At 46.1% G+C, this 23,810-nt stretch overlaps 1 protein-coding gene across 1 annotated transcript in view; it reads right to left on the reverse strand.

The window, feature by feature from the left end:
• The window catches only part of Rin2 (Ras and Rab interactor 2), a 118,832-nt gene that overhangs the window by 26,046 nt on the left and 68,976 nt on the right, over positions 1–23,810 (reverse strand). The window contains exons 3-4 of the mRNA XM_055602611.1: positions 16,823–17,047; positions 9,275–9,347 (exon numbers count right to left, since the gene is read on the reverse strand). Coding sequence (XP_055458586.1) covers positions 9,275–9,347; positions 16,823–17,047 — 298 coding nt within the window. The remainder of the gene's footprint in view (positions 1–9,274; positions 9,348–16,822; positions 17,048–23,810) is intronic.

A 23,810-nucleotide genomic window follows, 5' to 3' on the forward strand; every position in this document is an offset into this window, starting at 1 on the left:
CCCCCCCCCACTTACGTCCTCTGGAAATGCCCTCACAGACACGTGTGCTTCAGTCTCCTAATGAGTCTAAGTCTAGCCCTGTTGACACTGTAGGTTACCCTGATGCTGGAGACAGAACCCGGGGCCTTGAACATGATGGGAAGCTTGCTAACTCTGAACGACGCCACCCCACCAATTCTTGGACTCCCTTAGGAGAATCAGCTGTTCTTATAGTCACGACATTTATTTCTTGGCTTCACACATAAACATCATTTAAAATCAGTACGAAGTATACAGTCTTAGTGAGATGTATTAGATTGAACAGCAATGGGAGTACTTTCTATAATACAAGGCATTTCAGTAGGAAATTAAACATTTAACCAGAAAAACAAATGTAACAGAATTATTTGGAGACTAATGACAATGGGAGATGCTGAGTGGATCTAGGAAGATGGGAAAAGAAGTTCCTTAAGGACACAACTGGAGCCATCAACAAACACAAGGGACGGGCTACAGAAGATTCTTTGATCAATCATCTTTCATCATGGACTACGCTGAAATAACAGAGACTTTATAACCAGATGTGATATCATACACCTGTACTCCCAGAAATCCAGAAGCAGGGACAGAAGGATTTTGAGTTCAAGGCCAGCATAGTTTCAAAGTGACACCTTGCCTCAAAGTAAGTGAGTGAGTAAGTAAGTGAGTAAGTGAGTAAGTAAGTGAGTAAATATCATTGTTCTCAGGATTTAGAGGTACACAGTTGGGTTCCTCTAGTATAGTCTCAGGCGGCTCAGAAAATATGCTACTATGTGTATGTAACTCCTTGTAGAAAGAGAAAAATCACCCACTCGCATGCACACATACACACACACATACACTTATGAGGAGAGACAGTGGTAGAACAAGTGGGAAGAAGTGCAAGCAATTAAGGAGGTGGGCCTAGGGTAATGAGTGGGTTTACAGGAATTCTCACACTGTGACAGCAACTTCTATGAAATTTAAAGCTACTGGTAAAAACTCCTCCCCCTCAGGAAATGGAAACTCCTCCTAACAGCGCGCCCAGGAACGGTAGCAGGCTGCTGGCAGTGTGTCTCCAAAACACGCTTTGCGCATTCTTGTTGGGAGCTCTCTTCTGGAAAGTTCTGTCAGGTCTGTTCCTTGTCCTCTGTAATAATGTACCCTTGGGACACGGTGAGTGTAGCCAGCTGCTCCAGGGGCCACACCCATTCCTGCTCAAACTGGCAGTTCTGGGGCACGGGGACCAGTGCCAGTGGCCACCAGGCAGGACTTCTTGTTCCAGGGAGAGGCTAACCTTTAGCTTCCCAGTGGGTCTGGGACCACAGCTATGGTCTGAAGTCTTCTCTGGCTCCTGCTCCTGTGCAACCCCGGGGGCAAGACCGTAACTGCCCTAAGCCTGTTCGCTTACCTGTATGTAAAGGCAACAATGAGCAATGGTGTTTGGCAGAAAAATGCAGAAAGCTAGTTTGAGAAATATACCCAGCATTTTGTGGGCATAAGGCCTCAGCCAAAGTTAGTCCCTGCCAGTGGTGGTGAGAGCCACCAAGTGTGTGAGAACATTAGCACACAAGAGTGTGCGTGAGTGCACCCCACACCCATGCATATGTACTGACACATGTAACATGTGTACCACATACAGACTCATATATATATGTCTATACACAGATGCATATTCACACACACAGATACAAACATAGACACAGTACACAGTGAAACGCACATATACATGTACACACATGTACACTATATACATGTAGACACAGCATACACAGTCACATGTACACATACGTGTAGACACACATACAAACACACACACATATGCAGTTGTTGTTTGTTCTGTTTGTGACAGCTGGTCTCAGATTCACGGTGCAGTGAAGGAGGAGGACCTTGAATTCTACCTCCACCTCCCAAATACTTAGGTTACTTTTTTCCTTTTAAAGACAATGTCGTACTATGAAGTCTTGGCTGTCCTAGAACTCACTATACAGACCAGGCTGGCCTCAGGTTCCCAGAGATCCTGCTGCTTCTGCCCCCGAAGTGCTGGTATTAAAGGTGTGCACACTCATGCCTGGTTCTACCTTAGGTGGCACCACCCTGCTGTCAGCAAAAACATCTGTATTTACTGAACTCACACAGAGGACTTGGCTGCCAATGGTTTCAGAAAGGAATGACTTTCCATTTCAGTAGTATATTGTTAACTTTGGTGTCACTTGAGAAAAATGCAAACTTTATTTAGTGGGATTGGAAAGGTGGCTCAGATGGTACAGTAATTGCCAAGCGAGCATGAGTTGTCTGAGTTAGGTCCCCACTTTCCATTTAAAAAGCCTGGTGTGAAGATGTGTACCTGCAGTCCCAGTGATGGAGACTGAGAGAGAAGAGGCTGGCTGCAGGGTGAGGAGTAGAGCTCACTGAGCCGGCCTGCTATTAAGTGCAATTAGAGACCCTGCTTCAAAACAAAAGGTCGAGCCAGATATGGCAGCACACACATTTAATCGCTGCACTTCGGAGGCAGAGGGCAGAGGCAGAGGCAGAAGGATCTCTGGAAATCTGAGGTCACCCTGGTGTACAGAGTGAGCTCCAGGACAGTCAGAGCTACACAGAGAAACTCTATCTTGAAGAAAGACCCAAAATGAAGAAGATGATGATGTTGAAAAGCAATAGAGGAAGAAGACACTAGATGATAAAACCGGGCCACTATACATACATGCACACAAATACAAACAGAGTAAAAGAAATTAAAATTCAGGTTCGTGTAAACAGTGGTGGTGGAGCGCAAACGTCTCCGGGTTTGAATTTGTGAGGCGTATGGTCTGACTTTAGGGGGAGAACAGAAAATGGCAGGGTGAATGGGAGCCTGGGAACATGGAAGGGGACATCCAGGGTTGGAGATTATTAACCCAGAGGGTGAGGGGCACATTTGTTCTAGCTCCCTTACTGGATCGCCACTGAAGTCTCCGGGGTAGACATGCAGCAGCCTGTATGTAATTTCCATGACTGTCCCCTGAGTCAGCTCTTTCCAAGTAGAATGTAGGTATGCAGCACACAACCACAGTTTCTGAAGGGAAGGAAGTCCTCCAACTCCTGCTGTCAGTAATTACCACCTCTCTGGTCCGATTTGTTGAAGAGTTTTGAAAATTTAAACTAGAAGGCTGAGTTGGCGAACAAATAAATGAAGATGTCTCAGGATTGCCTGACATTGTCTCAGTCCTCAGGATGCTTCCCGCTGGCCATGAGCAGTTCTTTCCAGGGTTCACATATCTCCGGAGGATCAGTATTAGTCACCTGCCTTTGTTATTCAAAGGGGTCTTTTATGAAGACAGAGGGGAAGTGTCTCTTTGATGGCTCTCAGCAAGCCTTGGAGCCACAGCACTTTGGAGGTGATGGCTGGAGACAGGATTACACTGTCCTGACTTTAGGGACATCTCGGAAAGTCAATGCCACAGACACAGGAAGGACAAAAAGTACACTGTGAGCTGGGCAAAGCGGCATTTCACTGTCATGCCTAAGTTGGTGCTCGAAGCTGGAGGCCAGCCTGAGCTACAAAGTGATTTCAAAGCTACTTTGGGCTCTCCAGGCAGACCTTGTCTCAGAAACAAATCAAATCAAAACAAAATACCTCAAAACCAAAACCAAACCAAGCCAACCAAACAGAAACAAACCACCACCACCGAGACTCTACTGAGGGCTGGGGATGTGGCTCAGCAGAAGAGTGCTTGCCTGTCCCAAAGCTGGGACTTCATCCCTAGCACTGCGTAGTAAACAGGTGTGGTGGCATAGGCCTGTCATCAGCCTCAGGAGGTCATACATTCAAGGGCATCCTGAATATACAGCGAGTTTAAACCAGCCTGGACCAAATGAGGCCCTGTTCATCAACAACGTCTTCATGGCCATCAGCAGCAAAACCTTTCTCTCTCTCCCTCTATTTCCTTCCTTCCTTCTTTCTTTCTTTCCTCCCTTGTTTCTTTCGTTTTTGTTTTTGAGACAGGGTTTCTCTGTGTGGAACCTTGGTTCTCCTTGGTACTTGTTTTTATAGACTAGGCTGGCCTTGAACTCACAAAGATCCACCTGCCTCTGCCTCCCAAGTGCAGATTAAAGGTGTGCACCACCACCACCCAGCTGCAAAACACTTCTTGAAGCAACATATATAATGTAATGTAATGTAATATAGTATAATATAATATAATATAATATAATATAATATAATATAATATAATATAATATAATATAATATAATATAAATATGGTGGGATTATATATATACCAGAGATAAAGTAACTTAAAGCTAGGCATGCCCTAAACAACTCTGCTTATAAATAGCAAGCCTCTGCCAGACATGGTTGTTCATAACTGTAATCACAGTGTTATACTTAGGAGGCTGAGGCAGGAGGCTGTCTGGGAGTTTGAGGCTAGCTGGGTTTCACAGTGACACACTATCAAAATAAACAAGAAGGAAGGGCATGAAGGAAGAAAGAAGGGGGAAAAAAAGGAAGAAGAGACCAAGGACGGGAAGAAGGAGGGAGGGAAGACACCCAGTTAGCTAAACCAACAACAGCCCCCCTCAGTGTGAGGCCATTTGTACGGCAGGGGCAGGCACTACCCACCATGCCCCTCAAGCACTGTGGAGCAGACATGATTGTACATCCCACCGAATAGAGGAAGAAACTGAGGCTCTGAGTGTGAATGGTGCAGCAGGGAGTGACTGACAGGCCATGAAGCAGGCCACACACAGCTCTGAGGCACTAGAGTAACACTGTTCCCTGACTTCTGAAAAGCTGCTGTGGCATTGTAGAAGGTGGGAAAAATCCCTACAGACCTCAGACCCAGAGGCTTTGAAAGCCTACCCCACCCTCTTCCTCTCCAGCTCAGCCTCCCTGTATCTTCATATCCTCCCTGGCCGGTGGGCATTTCCTTCTCTCTGGTGATAAGAGACAGGGCCAGGAGCTCTGTCCTGGGGCTGAAGGCTTATCTGGAAGCCAGAGAAGCCAGGAAGTTTATTTGTCCGCTGAGAGCCTAGCACAGTTCCTGGGAGCCGCCCTGAGCTCCTTCCCCAGGAAGCTGTCAGTCACAGCAGCTCCGGTGTCATCTGTTGTTAAAGGTCAGTTTGGGGTGGCCTATGGAGCCTTGTGTGTCTTGCTTCACTTGGGCATCTCCTGCAGCCCATGGTGAAGACCATTTAACATTTAAATAAAAAAGATATTACATGCAAACAAAAACAAACCCAGGAAATTTATACTCAAATCGAGACTTGTAGCTTCTTACAGATCTTACAGATCACAGCTCCAGGTCATCGAGTTGCTCTCTTCTATATTTTCTGAGTAGCATTTTTTTTTAAATTTTAATTAACTTTTGAAGACAGCAGAGAATCATTCAATGCTGCCTGCATTGGATGCAATTCTGGACCCCAAGCCTGCATACTGCTTTGCAACTGGTAGATTTTTGACCTCATCTTCACAGATTGCTGCAACCCCTGCATTACCTGCAAAGCAGTCATTTTCTACAGTATTATGTGCACCAAATTGCCAATGTGCCTGTGTACCACTTTCATTATTGGTGCTCATTAAGGCCAGGAGAGGGCATCAAATCTCTGGAAAGTGGGGTTACTAACAGCTCTGAGACTGCCTTGTGGGTGCTGGGAATTGAACCCAGGTCCTTTGGGAGAGCAGCAAGTGTTCCTAGGTGCTGAGCTATCTCTCTATCCCGTGTGTTTGTTCCTTTATGATATGACTCACAGCTACCTTTGACTCAGGGAACCAGGGCAAGATTGAAGTCAGCCTAGGCTAACTAGAGATAACTTGTTTAAAAAAACAAACAAACAAAACATCCTTCAAACCAAACAAACAAACAAACAAACAAAGAAAAAAGGAAAGGAAGAGAATTGCCTTTTGGAATTCATTTTCCATCTCAGCATTCAGTGAACTTTCACAATCAAAGGTAAATATTTCAGGCTTTGAAGCCAATGAGGGTGACGCTATTCAGTTTGGCAACTGTATGGAAGAAGCCTAGACAATACAAAAACCATTAAGTGGAGCTATATACAAATAGAACTTGATGTACAGATTTTTGCTTTTGAGGGGTACAGTTTGCTGACTGTTCTTAACAACTTTGTCCTCTGTCCTGTTGATTCTCTTCCACATGACATACTGTGTCTCATGAACTTACTATTTTTTTTTTTTTTACAGTATTGGTTAATTGCTGGGGTGTGTAGCTAAGGTAGGAGAGTTCTTGCTAACACACAGGAAGCCCTGGGTTTGATCCCCAACACCACATAAAGTGGGTGGGATGGCACAGGTCTGAAATCCCAGTACTCAGGGGGCAGAGGCAGTGGATTGGAAGGTCATCCTCAGCCACAAAGTGAGTTTGACGCTAATCTTTTCAGGAGGAGGACTCAGTGCATGTTCAGCATATGGTCTGTGAATGACTTGCACCCTAGCTCTGGAATAATCTTAAAAACAAAACAAAAAAGCCCAACCAACCAACCAAACAAACAAACAAAACAGACAGGAGTTTTTAATATTCCTCCTTTGTTACTATCCAAGTGGAAGGTGAGAACTTGAAGTCAGATTTTTATGGGACAGATTTTAAATCTGGACAGAAGAAACCCAGAAAGCGCAGTCCCTTCCCAAGCAAGGTGATCTGCTCCGTAAAGAACAGCTGGTGGGAAACTGGGGCAAAAGGAGCATCTCTGGCAACATATGCCAGGCACACAAAGAACCATCTTCAGAGAGGTCAGCAAGCTGGTTTCAAGTAGCGGTGTCCTCTGAGGAAATGTGGGAAGATACTGAGTTACACTTCAGCTTTTGGGGTCACTTTTATAACGGCAGTACTCGGGTATTACTGTCTCCCCCAGGCCTTCCTCAGTTCTCAACTGTACTAAGAATGGAATCTCAGTATCTCACCCGGCCACAAAACCGTTCTCTCCTGTCGTCATTTCCTGCTGCCCTGACTGCTGGTTCTGCGCACAACCTCAGATGCTGTCGCAGGCCCTAGCCCTGGCAGCTTCCTCGTTTAGAGAGGCTCTTTTGCATCTTTTTCTCCTACAACCTAGCTTTCAACTCCCCAAGACGGCATCCCGGTGCTCACACAGGACATCCTGCATCCCCCCCCCTCTCCCGTGAGCTCAACTTTCTCTGACGGTTATAAACTTCCCAGGTACTGCTCACTCAGAGCCTAGGACTGGCCCTGCCATCATGGGTACCAATTCATACCAGGTGGCTGCACGGATCCTGCATGTAAACATGTGTGCGCGCGCACACACACACACACACACACACACACACACACACACACACACACACTGTAAACACGTGCACTTACACACTCACCCAGCCAATTTACTGAAAACTTGACATTACAGACCAGGGATCAGCCGAGCTACGACAACATCAAGTCAGTAAGAGCATCTCTGCCCCAGACAGGCGGTAGGCTAGAGGGCGCTACACAAACGACTACTTTTTCTTCCTTTCATTTCCTTTGCTTCCAGAAGGCCTGATGCAGACCCAGCTAGAGAAACCTCAGGATTATCTCCTGATTTACAGTGGTCATCAGGATCTCTCAGCCCCAGCACTGCTAACATTTAGGGCTGGTTAACGGGCCTGTGTGCTGGAGGAAGTCTGGCAGCACCTCTGGCATCTGACCACTAGAGGCCGGTAGTTCCTCCACATAAGTTTTGGCTGCCAAAAATACTTCTGAATCTCAAGAGGCCTAGACCAAAGCAGCTTCCAGCAGTGACCTGCATCTCCCAGACTCTAAGCCATGAATCTGTAAGTGCAGACGGCAAGGACCTAATCATGGCGCTACGTAACCGGTGGCACGAAAAAGCAGTCAGAGGTTATCCAGGCAGCTAAGGCATGTGTCTGAAATGAGACAGACACTGAGACACTCACACCACAAACCTAACTAAATGGACCCTACATAGCAGAGTGTCAGATAGCAGCAATGACAACACAGCTTCCACTGACTGACACAATCAGTACACTCTGGAACTGACTCATTTACAACCCGGGTGGGAAGGTGACAATTCTCCATTTTCCAAAGGGGAAGGCGAACCTAGGCCTTCCATCTGCCTCTCTCTTACTCCCTTCCTTCTTCCCTGGCCCCAAAATCTGCGGGTTCAAGCAGAACTGCTGTTTTGTTGTCACAAGCCACTCAGATCTCACAGGTGTCTGCTGCCACATCTATCAAAGCCTTGTCACTGATTTTTTTTTTTTCTCCCTACATTATCCAGGCTGTTCTTACACTTCTGGGCTAGGATTAGATATATGTCACCAGGCAGTTCCAACTTTTGTTTTGTTTAAAAACAAAAGCAAAGTCCCCTGGGACACACATGAAGAGCAGCGGGCAACAGTCAGCCTCAGACACTGTTGGCCTCGGTGTGCTGGAAACTGTCCTGCACACCCACTTGACCTTTGCCCTCGTGGCTTTTGGCAAACTCAGTACCTGCTATCTCAGCTGCTATTCCATGTCATAAGCTCATGGCGTTCCTGGAAGGGCATATCCTGGGGGCTGCCCTGGCATCTAAAGGCTTTACATCCACTGGTGAGTGGCCTGTCTACACGCTTAAAAAGCAGACCAATGTCTTTTCTAGAAGAGGTCACTGTTCCTGTCACCTCTCCACGTGGAAGTTTTTGGGTGGGCAACCCAGAAAAACTGCAAAGCAGTGAGACTGCCTGAGCCGCGTTTCAGTGTGGAAGTAGTGCTCCTAGGCGGCCAGGCTCCAGTGGTCAAAGCTTGCGTCCTGGAGACCATAAAGAGCTAGCCTCAGCCACTGTCCTCAACAGCATGATTAAAGAGAAACCAGGCAAGGAGAAGCATTCACTGTGGTCAAAACACTGGGAGGAGGAAAAAGCAAAGAAGTCCAGTGAGCGTGTATGACCTGACACGAGGTTTATGCCTAAACAGAGAGTAAGTGGTTTGTGTGGCCATAGGGTCCTGGTTACAGTGCGGTTTTCCCATCCCTGAAACGTCAGTCTCAACTCTGTCAGAAGTGTGTGAAAGCTCTCTCTCTGGCTGGCATCAGGCTCCATCCTTGTCTTGATCTGAATATGAGACTCCGGGGGTAACATCAATTTCCTGGGGTCCATTGTCTCAGCAGTTTAATAGCCGAAGAGAAAGGGCCTTCGTGTGTCCCCTTGGGCTGTCTTTTCTCTTGCCAGGAAGGTTCTGTAGCTCAGGGCAGAGCCAGGCCAGGACTCCTATGCTGTATATTATCTAGTGCTAGGCTGTTTCCCCACCTATAAAAGGAGGGATTTAGGCCACACAGACATTAAGTCTTTACAGTCCAGTGTGGCAGCCCTAGCCATGTATGGCTGCTGAATACTCAAGATGTAGCTGTTAGGAACGGAGACACGCTTGAGTGTGAGACACAGGATGAAGTTAAAAACCGTATTTCAGCACATATTTCAGAATGCTATGCTGTACACGGTAAAATACACTATTGCCAATTTAAGGCTACAGAACAACATGAAAATTCTTATTAATAATTTAATTTTCATGAGCTACTATAGATACACAAATAAAATTTGCCTTTTGAGATTAACTTTACTTGTGTTTTCTACCCCCACCTCCCCAAGACAGGGTTTCTCTGTGTAGCCTTGGCTGTCCTGGCTGGCCTTGAACTCACAGAGATCCGCCTGCCTCTGCCTCCCTGAGTGCTGGGATCACAGATGTGCACCACCGTGCTGGCTGTCTTTTCTTTCCTTCTTTTTTTATTTAAGGAAAAACAAAAACATTTTTCATATGGCTACTAGAAAACATTAAATTATATCTGTAGCTTGCATATGTCTGCATGGTACCATGATATTTTACAGCCTTTCTATCAGCCGGTGTCTGAGAAAAAAAAAAAAAAAAGTATACCAAGCAGAAGCACAGCACATACCAAAGCATGGGTGTTTCGCCATTGCCACAAGTACAGCATGACCTTACCTGTCACTCTGACCACATTTCTAATCACCACTGTTTCCACTGTATTCTGGGCTATCTGGTGATAGACCTGATAGACCATCTGAGTGAACTTCCTGGACACTGGCAGGTGAGAGCATCAGTTCATATTCTAGGGGACATGCCGGGAGGCTGAAGCCACAGTAACAATCATCTCTATGGCTTAATTTTCCACAGATCGAGAAAAGGATTTGTTCAATCAAATTTTGGTTACAATGCAATTTCTGGGCTCCACCTGTCATTCTTCATTCACCTACTGTATCTTTCCACTATTGTGCAACAGTGGATTGTATTGATTGTGCATGTGGATGGAGAGTAATTTTAACTCAGAGCAGGTTGCTCTGCCAAGAGATCACATCCAAAGACCTTCTAGATCTGTGTGATGCAGCTAGAAGATAGACAAGCCTTTAATCCCAGGAGACAAGCAGATTTGTGAGTTCAAGGCCAACCTGGTATAGAACAAGTTTCAGTTAAAGGAAAAGCTTAGGTCCAGGCATGGTGGTACATGCCTTTAATCCCAGCACCCAAGAAACAGAGATGGAAGATCTCTGAGTTCTAGTCAGCTCAGTTGAGTCAGTGAGTTGAGAGTCAGTTCAGTCCATGGAATTTAGAGGCAGTTTTACTGTCTGTTACAGAGAGTTGTTACAGAGAGAGGCTGAAGAGAGAACAAGCTAGACACAGGGAAGGACAGAACGAGCCAGAGAATAAGAAGGAACCAGAAGATTAGAATGGATGGCTAGAGTTAGTTATGAACAGGCAGTGCAATTCAGTGAGAACCTGAGAGAAGCCAGATTGAGTCAGTCAGCTGGGAGAGGAGTTTGAGCCAGAACAGCTGAGTTGAACCATCCAGCCAGAGTTCAGAAAGAACAAGAGAAGGTGGGCTTATTCAGCAGTAAGTCTCAGAGGCTGAAAGCATTCTAGGCCTAGATTACATTATACGGTGGCTAGAAGCTGCCGTGACTACACCTAGGTTAGCAGACAGAGACAGTATGCCTCGGAGATGACAATTACATCAGCTGGATAAAAGTTCCACCTGAAACCAGGTGGAGAAATGATGCTCCACACAACAGCAATTCTGAGAACTCAGATGCAGGGAGAGCCACTGAGCTCCAAACTGCAGTGAGGTCCAGTTTTGGGTAACTGAGGGTCTGCTCTGTAGACAGGGTTCCTGAAGACTGAATGCCATCTCAGGTGTCCAGCAAAGACTGACAGTCAAGGAAACGCAGTGGAGATGAAGAGAACCATTACCCACTAGGTAGAGCCAAGCACCCCCGTTCTTTCCCATGCCAGAGAGCTCTCCTGAGTTCCTCGGACATGTCCCTGCAGTTTCCATTTCTAACAGACAAGCACAACACCCCAGCTTGTCTAAACCGTGCAAACCAACCACATAAAAGGACCTTTGAAATGGCGTTTCTGCTGTGATGAGGGTCCTTGAATGAAGCCAGCTGAGGCTGAGGACAGAACCTGGCATCTCAGGTGTGCTAGGTATGTCCCCCCATGTGCCACACTCCCAGAGATTCTCAGCTAGCCTGGAATGGGTTCATGGGTGTCCAAAAGGCTCAAGCACTTGTGAGGCAAAGGTGAGCTGTCTCTCTATGACCCAAACATATTTCTTTCCTGGTTCATTAACTTCCACCTTGCCCCTTAGGCCCAGGCAGATAATGAAATCTTATTTAGGACAGGGGAACTTTACACGCAAATCCAGGCAGGCAAGGGTGGCCCGGCCAAGGAGGCACAAAGACATTTCTATAAATGTGGGTGGAGTGTGCTGGTCACCTTCTGGCATCATTCTTCACCAGGGAGTGAAGAATGTCCTCTTAGGGCCTGAAGCATAATGACAGAACAGGAAACACTTCCCGTGATGGACCTGAAGTGGTGGATTGAAGTTTACATCCTGGAACTACACTGGGACCATGGCTGTGTCTTTCCACATACCATTTCTACATGTGTGTACTCAGGTTTGTGTACATGTGCTTGTGTGTGTGTGCGCATACACACGTGTGAACTTGAGAGGTCAGAGGACAAGCAGCCTTGGGTATTGTTCCTTAAGAGCCTTCCACCTTTTTGTTTTGAGACAGGATCTCTCAATGGCCTGAAACCTCTTCAACTAGGATACGCCGGCCAGCCAGTGAACTCACAGGATCTCCTTGTTCCTGACTCCCTTCTTGTCACTTGTGGAATTACAAGTGTGTGACACTGCACCCAGCTTTTTAACTGGGCTCTGGGGATTGAACGAACACTTGTGAGGCACTTTACCAACCAAGCCATCTCCCATCCACACCTTTACACACACACAAACACACACAATTTCGACTGCAGTTTTATCTTCAGGCAAAAGTGAAGGCAGATCACCCGTATTTAACCTGTGCAAGTTCTGTTACCCGGGGGGGGGGGGGGACGGGGACCGCCCAGCTTGGAAGGACAGCTCAGGAGCCGGCCTGAGGGACAGGTGGGATGAGGGCAAACCTTGAAGGCTGGTAGTCAGAGGTTTGGCCTCAGGTGATAGAGAGTTGGGGAAAACGCAGAGAGAGCCTGATGGGCCTAGACTGTGAAGGTGAAACCAACCTGCTCTGAAGCAGGTCACTTAGATCAGTGGATCATGTTTGGTGGCACTGTGGCTGGATGGGAGCAGCATCCATGATGGCTGCTCAGGAAAGATTGAGGCTGAAGGGAAACATGGCTCTGGCAAGCCTTCCTTTTCTCTCCATTTCTTCTGCCTTGCTAAAACCCCACTACATTACATTCTTTTTTTTTTTTTAAATAAAAATAATCTATTTGTTTTATGTACACTGGTGTTTTGACTACATGTATATTTGTGTGAAGGTGTTGAATCCCCTCGAACAGGAGTTACGGACAATTGTGAACTGCCATGTGGTTGCTGGGAATTGAACCTGGGTCCTCTGGAAGAGCAATCAGTGCTCTTAACCACTGAGCTATCTCTCCAGCCCCCTAGATTACATTCTTGAAGCTAGCCCCAAGACCCATTCCTTAATTTGGCTACTTCCCCTTCCCAGTCTGACTACCAAAGCCTAGCTACCAAAGCTCGGAAGTCCGGCAACGAAAAACCCCCTTTGGCTCACCTAATCAACATGCTCAATTAAAATGAAACACCTCATCCCAACGTGGCTTTTCCCCTTTAACCTTTATAAATTGCTGTTTTCCTATGGGCCGTGTCTGTCTCTTCTCTATCCACAGACACTTCTTTATCCCCCACTGCCCTGCAACAAATACACCTTACTTCTCTCCATTGCCTCCTTTCTCCCTTTTCCATTGTTATCCTCCCCTACTCCCTCTTTCCCTATCTTCTTTCTTTGTCCCTTATCCCTGACCTTTGTCCTTCTGGGGCACATAAATCTCCTTTGTGTTGAGAGCTTGGTCATGGTACCAGTATATTGAGCTGACTCCTGAGGTTCCCTACAGAGGTCCTCAGCAGATGGTAGGTATATAGGAAGGAAGAAGGATATGGTCTTTGGGGACTCATGAAAGATCTGTCAGCACTGGGTCCCTAAACTGGGCAGGAGCATCTTAGAGAAAGGTGTGAGTTTCAGGAGAAGTAAGTATCATGATGGCTTCCAACCTGTGTTCCTAAATCAGATCCACCTGGAATATCTCCAGCTTGGAATGACATCTTTCTTATATAAACTGTTTCATAAAACTCACCCTTCAAATCCAGTTGTAGCTGGTGTATACAACGTTTACCTAACTACAGATATCTGGCGACTCTACCTAGGGCTCCATGTCTCTCTATCTCCCCATGTTTTCACAGTGGCCATATAGAGCAGGAAGACAGCACTTTTAAGAGGCGTCTAAAGAAAATGAATCACGGTGCTTTGAACAACTGGAAAACACGTGTGTCCAGCGTAGGATTTATGTGGCTTCTAGGACGTGACCCTAAAAGAACAATGACCAAGGGCATCCAGTTATTCCAGGATGCTTGGAGAATCTGGGCCTATTCCATGCACGTTGTGTCCTTTAACCTGAGTTGGTTTCCTGAGCCAGGACACACGAGAAACCACAAATCAAAGCTTGTCACTGGTGGTTAGCAACTCTGGGCCAAGCACACACTGGGTAGGGAAAGCTATGATGAAGATGGGGTTGCTGAGCATCTTTCTGTGACTTAGCTCAAAAACACAGAGCACCAATAACCATGAGGGATGATAAGCCCCATGTGGGCTGTGAATGAGGAGTAATGTGGGTGCCTCATGCTTTGTGATGTCTATAGAGGGGTGCTTTACCACTCCTGAGGCATCATTCCAAAATTTAGCGCCACCCCTGCCTTCCAATTTCAGCTGTCAAGTGAAAACTTCCTTAATAGAGATTTTTCTGGAACCCCAGATTAGGTTGCCTACTCTCAGAAGCCCCATTTACTCCCCATTACAGGGACTGTCTTCTTTCATGACCATAATACTGTGGTCCAATTTGGTAGTTATCTTTATTTGCTACCAGCCTAGAAGTTCCATGAGTCAGGGATGGCTTTTGGTTTTTCTCCAGGTGGCCTAGATCAGAGCTTGGTGGACTCACAGGTGCTTAGAAGACTCTAAATAAAACATGAGACATGATGAAATAGCCCATGGGTCCGAGAACGTGCTGAGGGGCAAATCATATGGACCACTAGATCCAGTTTGTTATTAATAAATGTTTAAAGGGCATTGCTTTATTCTTGCAGATAACATCATGCCTAAAGCTGGTGAAGATCACAGAAAAACAATGCCCATCAACACAAGGAGAGAGAGAAATACTATGTATAAGTGACTCTCAGCTGGGCAGTGGTGGCACATGTCTGTGATCCCAGCACTCTGGGAGATAAAGGCAGGTGGATCTCTGTGAGTTTGAAGTCTGGTCTACAAAGTGAGTCTAGGACAGCCAAGGCTACACAGAGAAACCCTGTCTCGAAAAAAAAAAAACAAAACAAAAAGTGACTCTTATTTATTTGAATATCTATCTTAAAGTATATAATTTAAGCTCTGACAAAAATAAGAGATAATAACAAATGGTTCAGACAACTTTGCCAGAATGTTCCAAAGGGGCCTCAGACCCTGGATAGTTCAAGAAACAGAACTCACAGTGGGTTTAGCTAGCTTTCATCTCTTCCCTGGTTGAATCTTTCATATAACATACGACAATATTATAAGCTGTGCCTACTGCGCCACTGAAAATTAAAAATGAAAATAACCATTTCCCCATGACTGGAAAAACAAACAAACAACCCCCCAAACAACTGACCAAAACCAGCTTTAGGATGAGTCCAAGACATCTTCCTCAGAAATTTTCCGACACAGTTTTGACAACACTCTATTTTCTTCTTTCGCCTTGACTTTGAAGTCTAACTACTATGTAAGCTATGATTCCACAGTGCTCCGTGTACATCCTAAGGTGGTAATTAAGGCCCAGCCAATATTTAGGCTAATTTAGGCAATGCTTTGGGATTAAGCAGTGTTTGAGATGGTGCTTTTGCATGTATAGTTCAGTGTAAGATACAGTCGAAGGCTCTGGGGTTCAGTTACAGGTCCCCAAGAGACCTGAGATGCACCCTCCTATTTGTCCCATGTGAGTAGAAGTTACGCCAGTCTGATGAAGGCTGAATAACAGTTGAGGATTAAGATTACTTATGTGGACAAAGCTTAAATACCTGGACTGAGAATGGAGGTCATTTGTATCAATACAACTTAATTCTTCCGGGATCCTCCTGCCCATAGAGTTAAGCTTTTCTATTTGCTGCAGGAAACTCTGACAGTTTGCTCACTCACTCGGGAGAGTACCTTGATGGTTGATGATTTACTCAACAAGACTCAGTGGTTCTGAGACGATACGTACCAAGCTTTGCTAGAATGCAATCACATTCTGAAAAATACACCTGAATGGACTTGGAACTCGACATCCAAACCCTATGAATATACCTGTGGTCGGTCCCTAGCCTAGACCCTGGTAAGACTATCGTCCTGGCGCGCTTTCATTTCAGCAATAAACTCAGCTTTGCCCTTTCAACAAGGCTTCTGGCGGACTTTCTGAGTCAACCTTTGCCGTGGTGTCAGTTGCAATCTCTTTGGAAACAGGGAACACAGATAAGAGCAAATGCATCCTTATCAACACTTAAGGGCTTCAGAATTACTAACCACAAGCACTTTTTTTCTCTCCCAATAATAAAGCAATAAAGTTTCCTTGGTGCTCCTGCTCTGGGGACAAGGGCGCTTGTTTGGAACACCTGTATTCCCATGTATATATACATACATACATACATAAATGTACATTTAACCTCTTTTACTTTTTTTTTTTTCTTTCAGGGATGGGGCTGTGATCCAGAATTTTCCAAAATAAATTTGCATTTATTTCAGGGTATAATTAAACAAGTAAAAAAGCCACAAAAGGGAAACTAACTTCCAACTACACATCAAAAATGACTATCAAATCTTAAACAAATGCATTCTTCTTAAAACACTCTTAAAAATCACCCATTAAGCCAGAAAGTTACTTTAGCCTTGGCAATGCCCGTAAGACACTGAAGAGTTGTTTGATTTTGATCTTCCCTTACCCTTGTCCCACCATTAAAAGCTTTTGGGCATTTGAGAAAGCACACCAGGAACTAGCGTTTGATCCTAAGGTGGGGCCCGGGAATCAGTTGGTGATCTGCTTTGGTTTTCTTTTTGTTCTTCACTTTAATGACTCAGTCAGGCAAATAAATACACTGGTCTCACACCATTAATTTTCTGGAAAGCGGAGTCCAGCTTTCATGCTGAAATGCCCCAGCTGAGGAAGCCAGAACAGCTCACCCACACAGGGTCCCTCCAGGGTCCTACAGTGTGGCATCTCTGCCCCAGCCCCCCCGCCAGTGAGGAAGCAGTAAATCACCAAAGCTCCAGCCTGCCGAGCGCCAACCTTGCTCTCAGGCAAGCTCCCCTGGCCCCAGCTGGTTCAGCCAGCAGGCTTCCAAGCTCCAGTCTGCAGTTTCGGGTGCCTGCAGCTCCCCAGGCAGCCACAGAGAGGGAGCAGAGCGGAGATCCCAAATCCGGTTTTCTTTTACCTTAAAGAAACTTCCTCGCTTGTCCAGACTGCGGGCGCCCATTGTCCAAGCTGACATTTCCCCCAGCAAGGCTCTACTGCATGCCCGGGACTCCTGAAGGTAGAGACATTTTCAATGGTTAGTCCAGCCTGTAGGAAATTCCTTTCTAAGCCACAGAACACTCATAACAACAGTCCTGCCAAGATCTTTTTCCGTCAACAACATTGTGCCATTTATTTCCCACCAAAGCCCTTACATCTCCTTTCAGCCTGATTTCCTGCCGCAGCCAGCACTCTTCCTAGACTGCCCCACCTCGCTGCCCCACCCCCTCTGCCAGCGGCTGACGTAGAAGGTCCTTAGGATCTCGGGGAGCATAATGATGGCTTTGTGTGTTTGCTTGACCCCTTGTTGAAGTCCAAAAGGAACCAATATTAGTTGTCCCCATAATCTGCTCTGAGAGCTTATAGATTTCATATGGCAGATTGCAGAAGAATGGAGTTCTCTATGTCCTAGGAAATCCTGCTGTTAGGGAGTGAGGTCAGCCTTCCCTCAGTTAGCTCTCCTCCCGGGCTAGCAAGGTCAGCAGAAGGGCACTACGAGAAATCCCTCTGTTTTCCCCCTTAGAAGCCAGTGGGGCTGGGATGCAGCCCAGAGAGTCACTGTTTACAGAGCTCGTTTGTGTAAGGGGATGAGTGTAAACAGCTCCAGGATCATCCCAGGGCTTGGGGGTTGGGCTCATTTGGAACACACAGGAAAATTTAAAGGCAGGGTAACAACATGGTCCTGAATCATCACCAACACTATCATGCTTGGAATTTCCCCTCCTAGCACACAGCAAGCACAGAAACCAGTGATGTCCTCACACACCCTGCAAAGCCTTCCACCTTCACTCCCAAGTTAAATGCCTGCACACAACTGGTGCAATAGACCTGGCTGAGACAGGTGTGCACTGACTTGGCAAGGGGAGTTCCCAAAGGCTTACTTACCCAGTGAAATTGGACAGGTTTAAATAGAAATCACTCGCAGTGCTCTCTCTCTCCCTCCTCCCTTCAGTCTCTCCAACTTCTTTCCTCCTCTCCCTCTCAAACATACTGTTGGGTTCCAGATGGAAGCCAAGAAAACTCACTTCTGAGACAGAAGCTTAAAATGCAAGCTTTATTTTCTGTGCGCGAAGGGAGGTGGCCAGTTCATGATCTGAACTGCGTCACTGAAGGGAGATTGTACGACATTTTTAAGGGATGGGAACAGGGACGGGGTGGGCTGTTGTTTTGACCAATCCTATTTTGACACAAGTGGTCAGGCAAGGAAGTAAACAGGGCGACTGGGCCTTTCCAGGTCACCTGGTTTCAGGACCCTCGACTCAGCTTTTTGCAGTCACATCCTTTCTTGGGCTTTAGCCTGGAGTTTTCCCATGATAGGGGAACAAAGGAGTAGGCAAGCTTTAAGTCAACACAAGCAACACATTTACAACTTGTGTGCCTTAGTTTAGATAGCAGATAATGGCAACTTCCCTCTTTACATCCTTTACTGGTTAACAGACAAACATGAAATGTCTGAAAAAGCAGGATAGGAATTGGGTTCTGGGGCCTTGGAATATGAACTCCTTTTTGACCCTGACAGCAAGATGGAACTCGTTCCCGAGATGGCTGGACCCAGGAAATGTCTCCTAACACATTCACCAGCATCCCTACTTGCTGTGACATGCACAGGCCAGGGCACATCGCAGACATGAACAGCACAGGAAGTCGGAAGGGAAAACATCACTTGAATCACTAAGGAATATTAAAAGTGGTTGGGCTGCAGGCATGAGATGGGGAGTACCAAAGTCAGGGTGACAGCGCCAGCATCAGACACCGGATGCCGAGGACAATGCTAGTGACAGCCTAACAAGGGGAAAAGCAAAGACTACTAGGGAGCAATGCAGCAATATGAAGCAAGAAACTTTGTAGCAACTCCTTTGGCCCCCGAACTGCCTCTCAACTCACCCATAGTGAGGTGGTTGGTTGGACTCAGGAATCTCATCTAGAAAAAACAGCTCTCACATACCAAGCCTTCCTTCCAAAAGCTCTTCTACTTGAGGTGTTGCTGCACTTTAAATGGTCACTTTAAGTCCATTTGTGATCCTGCTGGGATGAAGGCCAATATTCCAAAACCCTCCTGGGGAGGCGGCAAGCTTCATGGCAATCCTGCTGACTCCAGAGGTTCAGCATCTAAGGGCAAACCTAGCTCCAAGTCCTTCGAAGTCCACCATCCACCGTCCACCGACTGCCCTCATGCCAGAGAGAAAACAGCCCTGTGTTCAGAAAGGGAGTGAGATGGGAACCTCGGGCAGCAGATGCTTAACTGTTTAGATCCAGAAACACAGACTCTTCAACAAAGCGGACACTTTAAGCAAACCTGAGGCCTGTCATCATTTTCTTCTGGAAGTTTTCCTGGCAGGAGATTTCACATAGCTGGCAATTCAGGAATTGCTAAGAGAGAGCCAAGACTTCATTCCTTATCCAGAACAGTTTCTTTGTTCTGTCCCAGGGTTTTCCATATACAAACCTTTGCTGATGAGCTAAGGCTCACGAGGAACTTTGCTTTTGGCAATGGAGTCGTCTGAATTCCTGAAGGTCGCTGCTGATTTAATTAGCAGCTGACATACACAAGCACCTGTAACTCAGGCGGTCCTGATTAAATACTCCGTTTGGATTTTGTTGGGCCGGCAGATTGTTGTTTTTCTTTGAAGGATGAAGGTGGGGTCCTTTCTTATTTGCAAGGCTTCTCCAGGAAAAGAACTCCCCAGACAAGCAGGTACGTGTCAAATAATGGGAGATGGAGACAAAACCACAGCTGAACCAGAGTGCAGCGGGCATGTCTGTGTGTAGACATGTAAAAGGTTTTTGGTGCCTGGAAGTTTTAGTTTCTGGCCATTCCTGTCACTGCAATGGTTTTCTTTCCATTTCAATACCTTGGTTCAACACTCACAGCACAAATCGAGGTGACAGTGGTTGCGTTCCCCTCCTTTCAGCTCCCCATCCTTCCTGCAACCATCATCTGGCAGTAGGATGCCAGACCACCCAGTTACAGCCAGACAGCACAACAACACTGCACCGTAGCTTGAGACTTGATATAATTCCTCCGGATTTGGACCACTGAAGACCTTGCCTGGTTTCCATGAGGGGCAAATCGTCAGATTCTTGGAAAATGAGGCCCACCTGCCCAGTGACCTGCCCCGTGACCTGTCCAGTGACCTGTCCTTCCAGACACCGCTGGAAGCTAGCAAAGAGCCACTGCAACCTTCTGTAGTATAGAGCAGCCAGGCCCTTCCATCACCCACTGAAAGGATGTAAACGGAACCACAGTCAGGGATAAAGGACAAAGGCAGGAAGCAGGTGCTTCTCCTCACTTGCCCAGAAACTGCCCTCTGCAGTTGGGCTCTGTGGCTTTCTAGGTGGTTTCATGGGTGACTTGTGAGTTAACTGAAGGTCTGTTCTTAAAAGCACAAATGACACCCTGGTCCCCTGGCTGGGCACCAGCTGTCCTGGCAAGCCTGCTGAGGCAAGAGTGCTCCAAGTCCTAGGAGCCACCTGGGCAGGCACTGAGGCCACTACTCCTGCCTGGATCTGGGCACAGCCGGCCTCTGTGGAGTCAAAAGGAGAGACAAAGGCAGGGGGTTCTGGGGTATGGCTGGCCAGTTAATGACCTGCTTTAGTCCAGCAGGCTTCCAGCCTTTGTGCTATCTTGCTGAGGACAGATCTGGGAAAGGCTGAAGGGCTGGAGCCTGCAGTCATGTGTCATTTAAGGATAGGATATCTGTGTATCATACATGGTCCAACACCAACTAAGGTTGACTACTGAGTCACATGGTGACATAATCCAGGACCACAGGCCTACGCTTGGTCTGCTCTTGACACAAATGCTGTCATGTGGCACCGAGCTTTTGAGAGACATTTTCCCTCCCACTCTCTCCTTCTCCTCCTCTTAATTGACTCAAACTATATCCTCTCTATTTTCTTTAAAGCGCATATTTATGGTACACAATATAATCTGTTGAAATCTACTAAACACTAACTAGCATGCCAATCAGCTCGTGGCTTGTTTATTTGGGACAACAGTAAAGTCCAATCTTTAATTCTCACTACGCAAACCTGTGCTGTAGAACCTGCTACACAGATCAGGCTGGACTTGAACTCACAGAGATTCATCTAGCACTACCTCCTAAGTGCTGGGATTAAAAGCTTGAGCCACCAATTCCAGAAATATACATAATTATCATTTAAAGTCCTCATGTTCTACAATGGATTTTCCAGATTTGTTTCTCTTATCTGACTGAAATTTCGTATGCTCTGCTCAATCTGACCCTTTCCCCTCTGATATTTCATTTGCTTTAGGTCACAAGAGCAAACCTCATCACAGAACAGCAGGTGCAACAGCTGGGAATCCATCCCTCACAGCGAGGGTCAAAGCAAGATTCCGGAGCTTGAGATACAGCCCAGTGGTTAAGAACGCTTGTTCTTGAGGACAACCTGGCTTCCATTCCCAACACCTACACGGCAGTTCACAAACATCTCTAACTCTAGTTCCAGGACATCCATGACACAGATACATATGTGGGCAAAACACTCATACAAATAAAATAAATAAATATAAAAAGAAAAAAAAAAAGGGAAGCACATAGCTTTGCAAGCCTTGAATTCCTACCTACAGATCTAATCATACACAGAATTTTTCTATCCAATCCTTTTTCTTTTTGTAGCTAAGTGAAGCATGGCTGCTGAGTTTACCCTAGTAAACAAGAGCTCAGTCTCATGATTATTTTACTGCCAGAATGACTCACCCCAGAAGACCAGTCAGGGTAAGTCCAAACCTGACCAAGGTGCTGCTCCTCACTGCCTGGCTCTTCAAACAACTCCTGGTGTAGCAGCCTTTCTCCTTGTGGCTTTAGTCTTCTCTGACAGTCTAGAAGCTCCTGTCTGTGTCCAGGAAAGGTCTCTGAGCATTTCCATAGCTGCCTTTCTATTGCCAGGGATTTTTCAAGTTGGACAAGAAAATGTTATTCCAGATTCTGGCTCAACAATTTCAGTTATGTGAATTCAAAAACAGTTTTCAGGGTCTTTCACTCCACAGTCTAACTTCTTTAAAAAAATAAAATAAAAGAGTTGTGTCTTTTGTTTTGTTTTGAGACAGGATATCCCGGTATATCCCTGGTCGGCCTTAAACTCTCAATTCTCCTGCTTCAGCCTCCTTGAGGAGGCTTGTACACTGAGATTACAAGTGTATACCATCACATCCAGTTTATACAGTTTTGAGATCATGAAAACTTTTCATTCAAAAGAGAAATTGGCTGGAGAGCTGGCTCAGTGGTTACGAATGCTTACAGCTTTTGTAGAGGAGCCAGGGGCTCACACACATCTGCAATTCCAGTTCCTAGGGATGCATCATCTTCTGATCTCCATGGGCTTCTCACACACACGGTATACATACATAGTAGACACACGCATGCTTTACACACACACACTTTACACACGCGCACACACACACACACACACACACACACGGGTAGTTTTTTTTTTTAAGTAAGAAACAAGTTCAGGAGAAAGTAATACATTTGCAGCAAATAACTGTGTGCCCAACCCCCCTCCCGCTCTATTCAACAAGCATATTTTTAAACAGAGTAAGGGTAACACTCACTATCTCTGTTTTCCTAAGAGTAACTGAGGAAATTAAGGAATTACTACTATGTTCCTGCTGCTGCTATTGTGATAAGCAAGGTGCTTTTGGGACAAACACAAATAAGCTTGTAAAAGGACTAATTTCAACGGGAGGGGTCTGTTCCTCCCCTCCTTGATCTCTTTCATACAGCCACAGAAATTATTTCTGTATCTGCACTTTGGAAGCCATTTTGGTGTTCATATAGTCATCTGGTGGTTACAGTAGGCAGCTTGCTGTGGAGAAAGTCTTCCTTTTCTTGGGTAAGAACTACCTCACTTTCCTCCTTGGGCCATTCAGCAATTAGTCTTCCACAAATGTCTTACAGTATTATAACAAAATACCTGAGGCTGAACAACTTCATAAGAAGATTTATTTAAGTATCAGTACTAGAAGTTCAAGGCCTCACTTTCTTTTTTTTTCTTTTTTTAAATTTAAATTTTAATTAATTATAGTTTATTCACTTTGTATCCCACCTGTAGCTCCCTCCCTCTTCCCCTCCCAATTCTGCTCTCCCTCCCTTTTCTCCGCTCATGCCCCTCCCCCAGTCCACTCATAGGGGAGGTCCTCCTCCCCTTCCCTCTGATTCTAGTCTATCAGGTCTCATCAGGAGTGGCTGCATTGTCTTCCTCTGTGGCCTGGTAAGGTCCCCCCTCCCCTGAGAGAGAGGTGATCAAAGAGCAGCCTCACTTTCTTGCTGGCACTCTTAAGGGAGTGCAGGGCTTCACATATCCAGAGACAGGGACTATCCCTGGACACAAATATCTCTTTCTATTGTAAAGAGATGCAATACAAGCTGAAGAGATGGCTCAGTGATTAAGAGCACTGGCTGCTCTTCCAGAAGACTCATGTTTGGTTCCCAGCACCAACATAGTGGTTCATAATCAGGTCTAAATTCAGTCCCAAGGGATCTGACATCCTCTTCTGGTCTTCCTGGGTGTGTCTGGACAGACAATGACTCAGGCTAGCAACAAACTAGCTGCTTGTGGATGAGTAGAGTCCTCTGCTCAGAAGCTAGAGAGGCACAAGCTGGAAGTGGGGTATGGAACAGCTTCTCTGCTGTGGGAAGTGGAGATCCAGAACATCGGGAGAAAACAGCACGCATGAGTACAAGAGGCTGCTAGATGATATCGGGCAGGCATGTGTGCCTGAATCAGGCCAACAGATTCATAATCTCTGAACA

This window comes from Psammomys obesus, unplaced genomic scaffold (assembly GCF_907164565.1).
Source record: "Psammomys obesus unplaced genomic scaffold, mPsaObe1.curated_primary_1811, whole genome shotgun sequence".
NCBI lineage: Eukaryota > Metazoa > Chordata > Mammalia > Rodentia > Muridae > Psammomys > Psammomys obesus.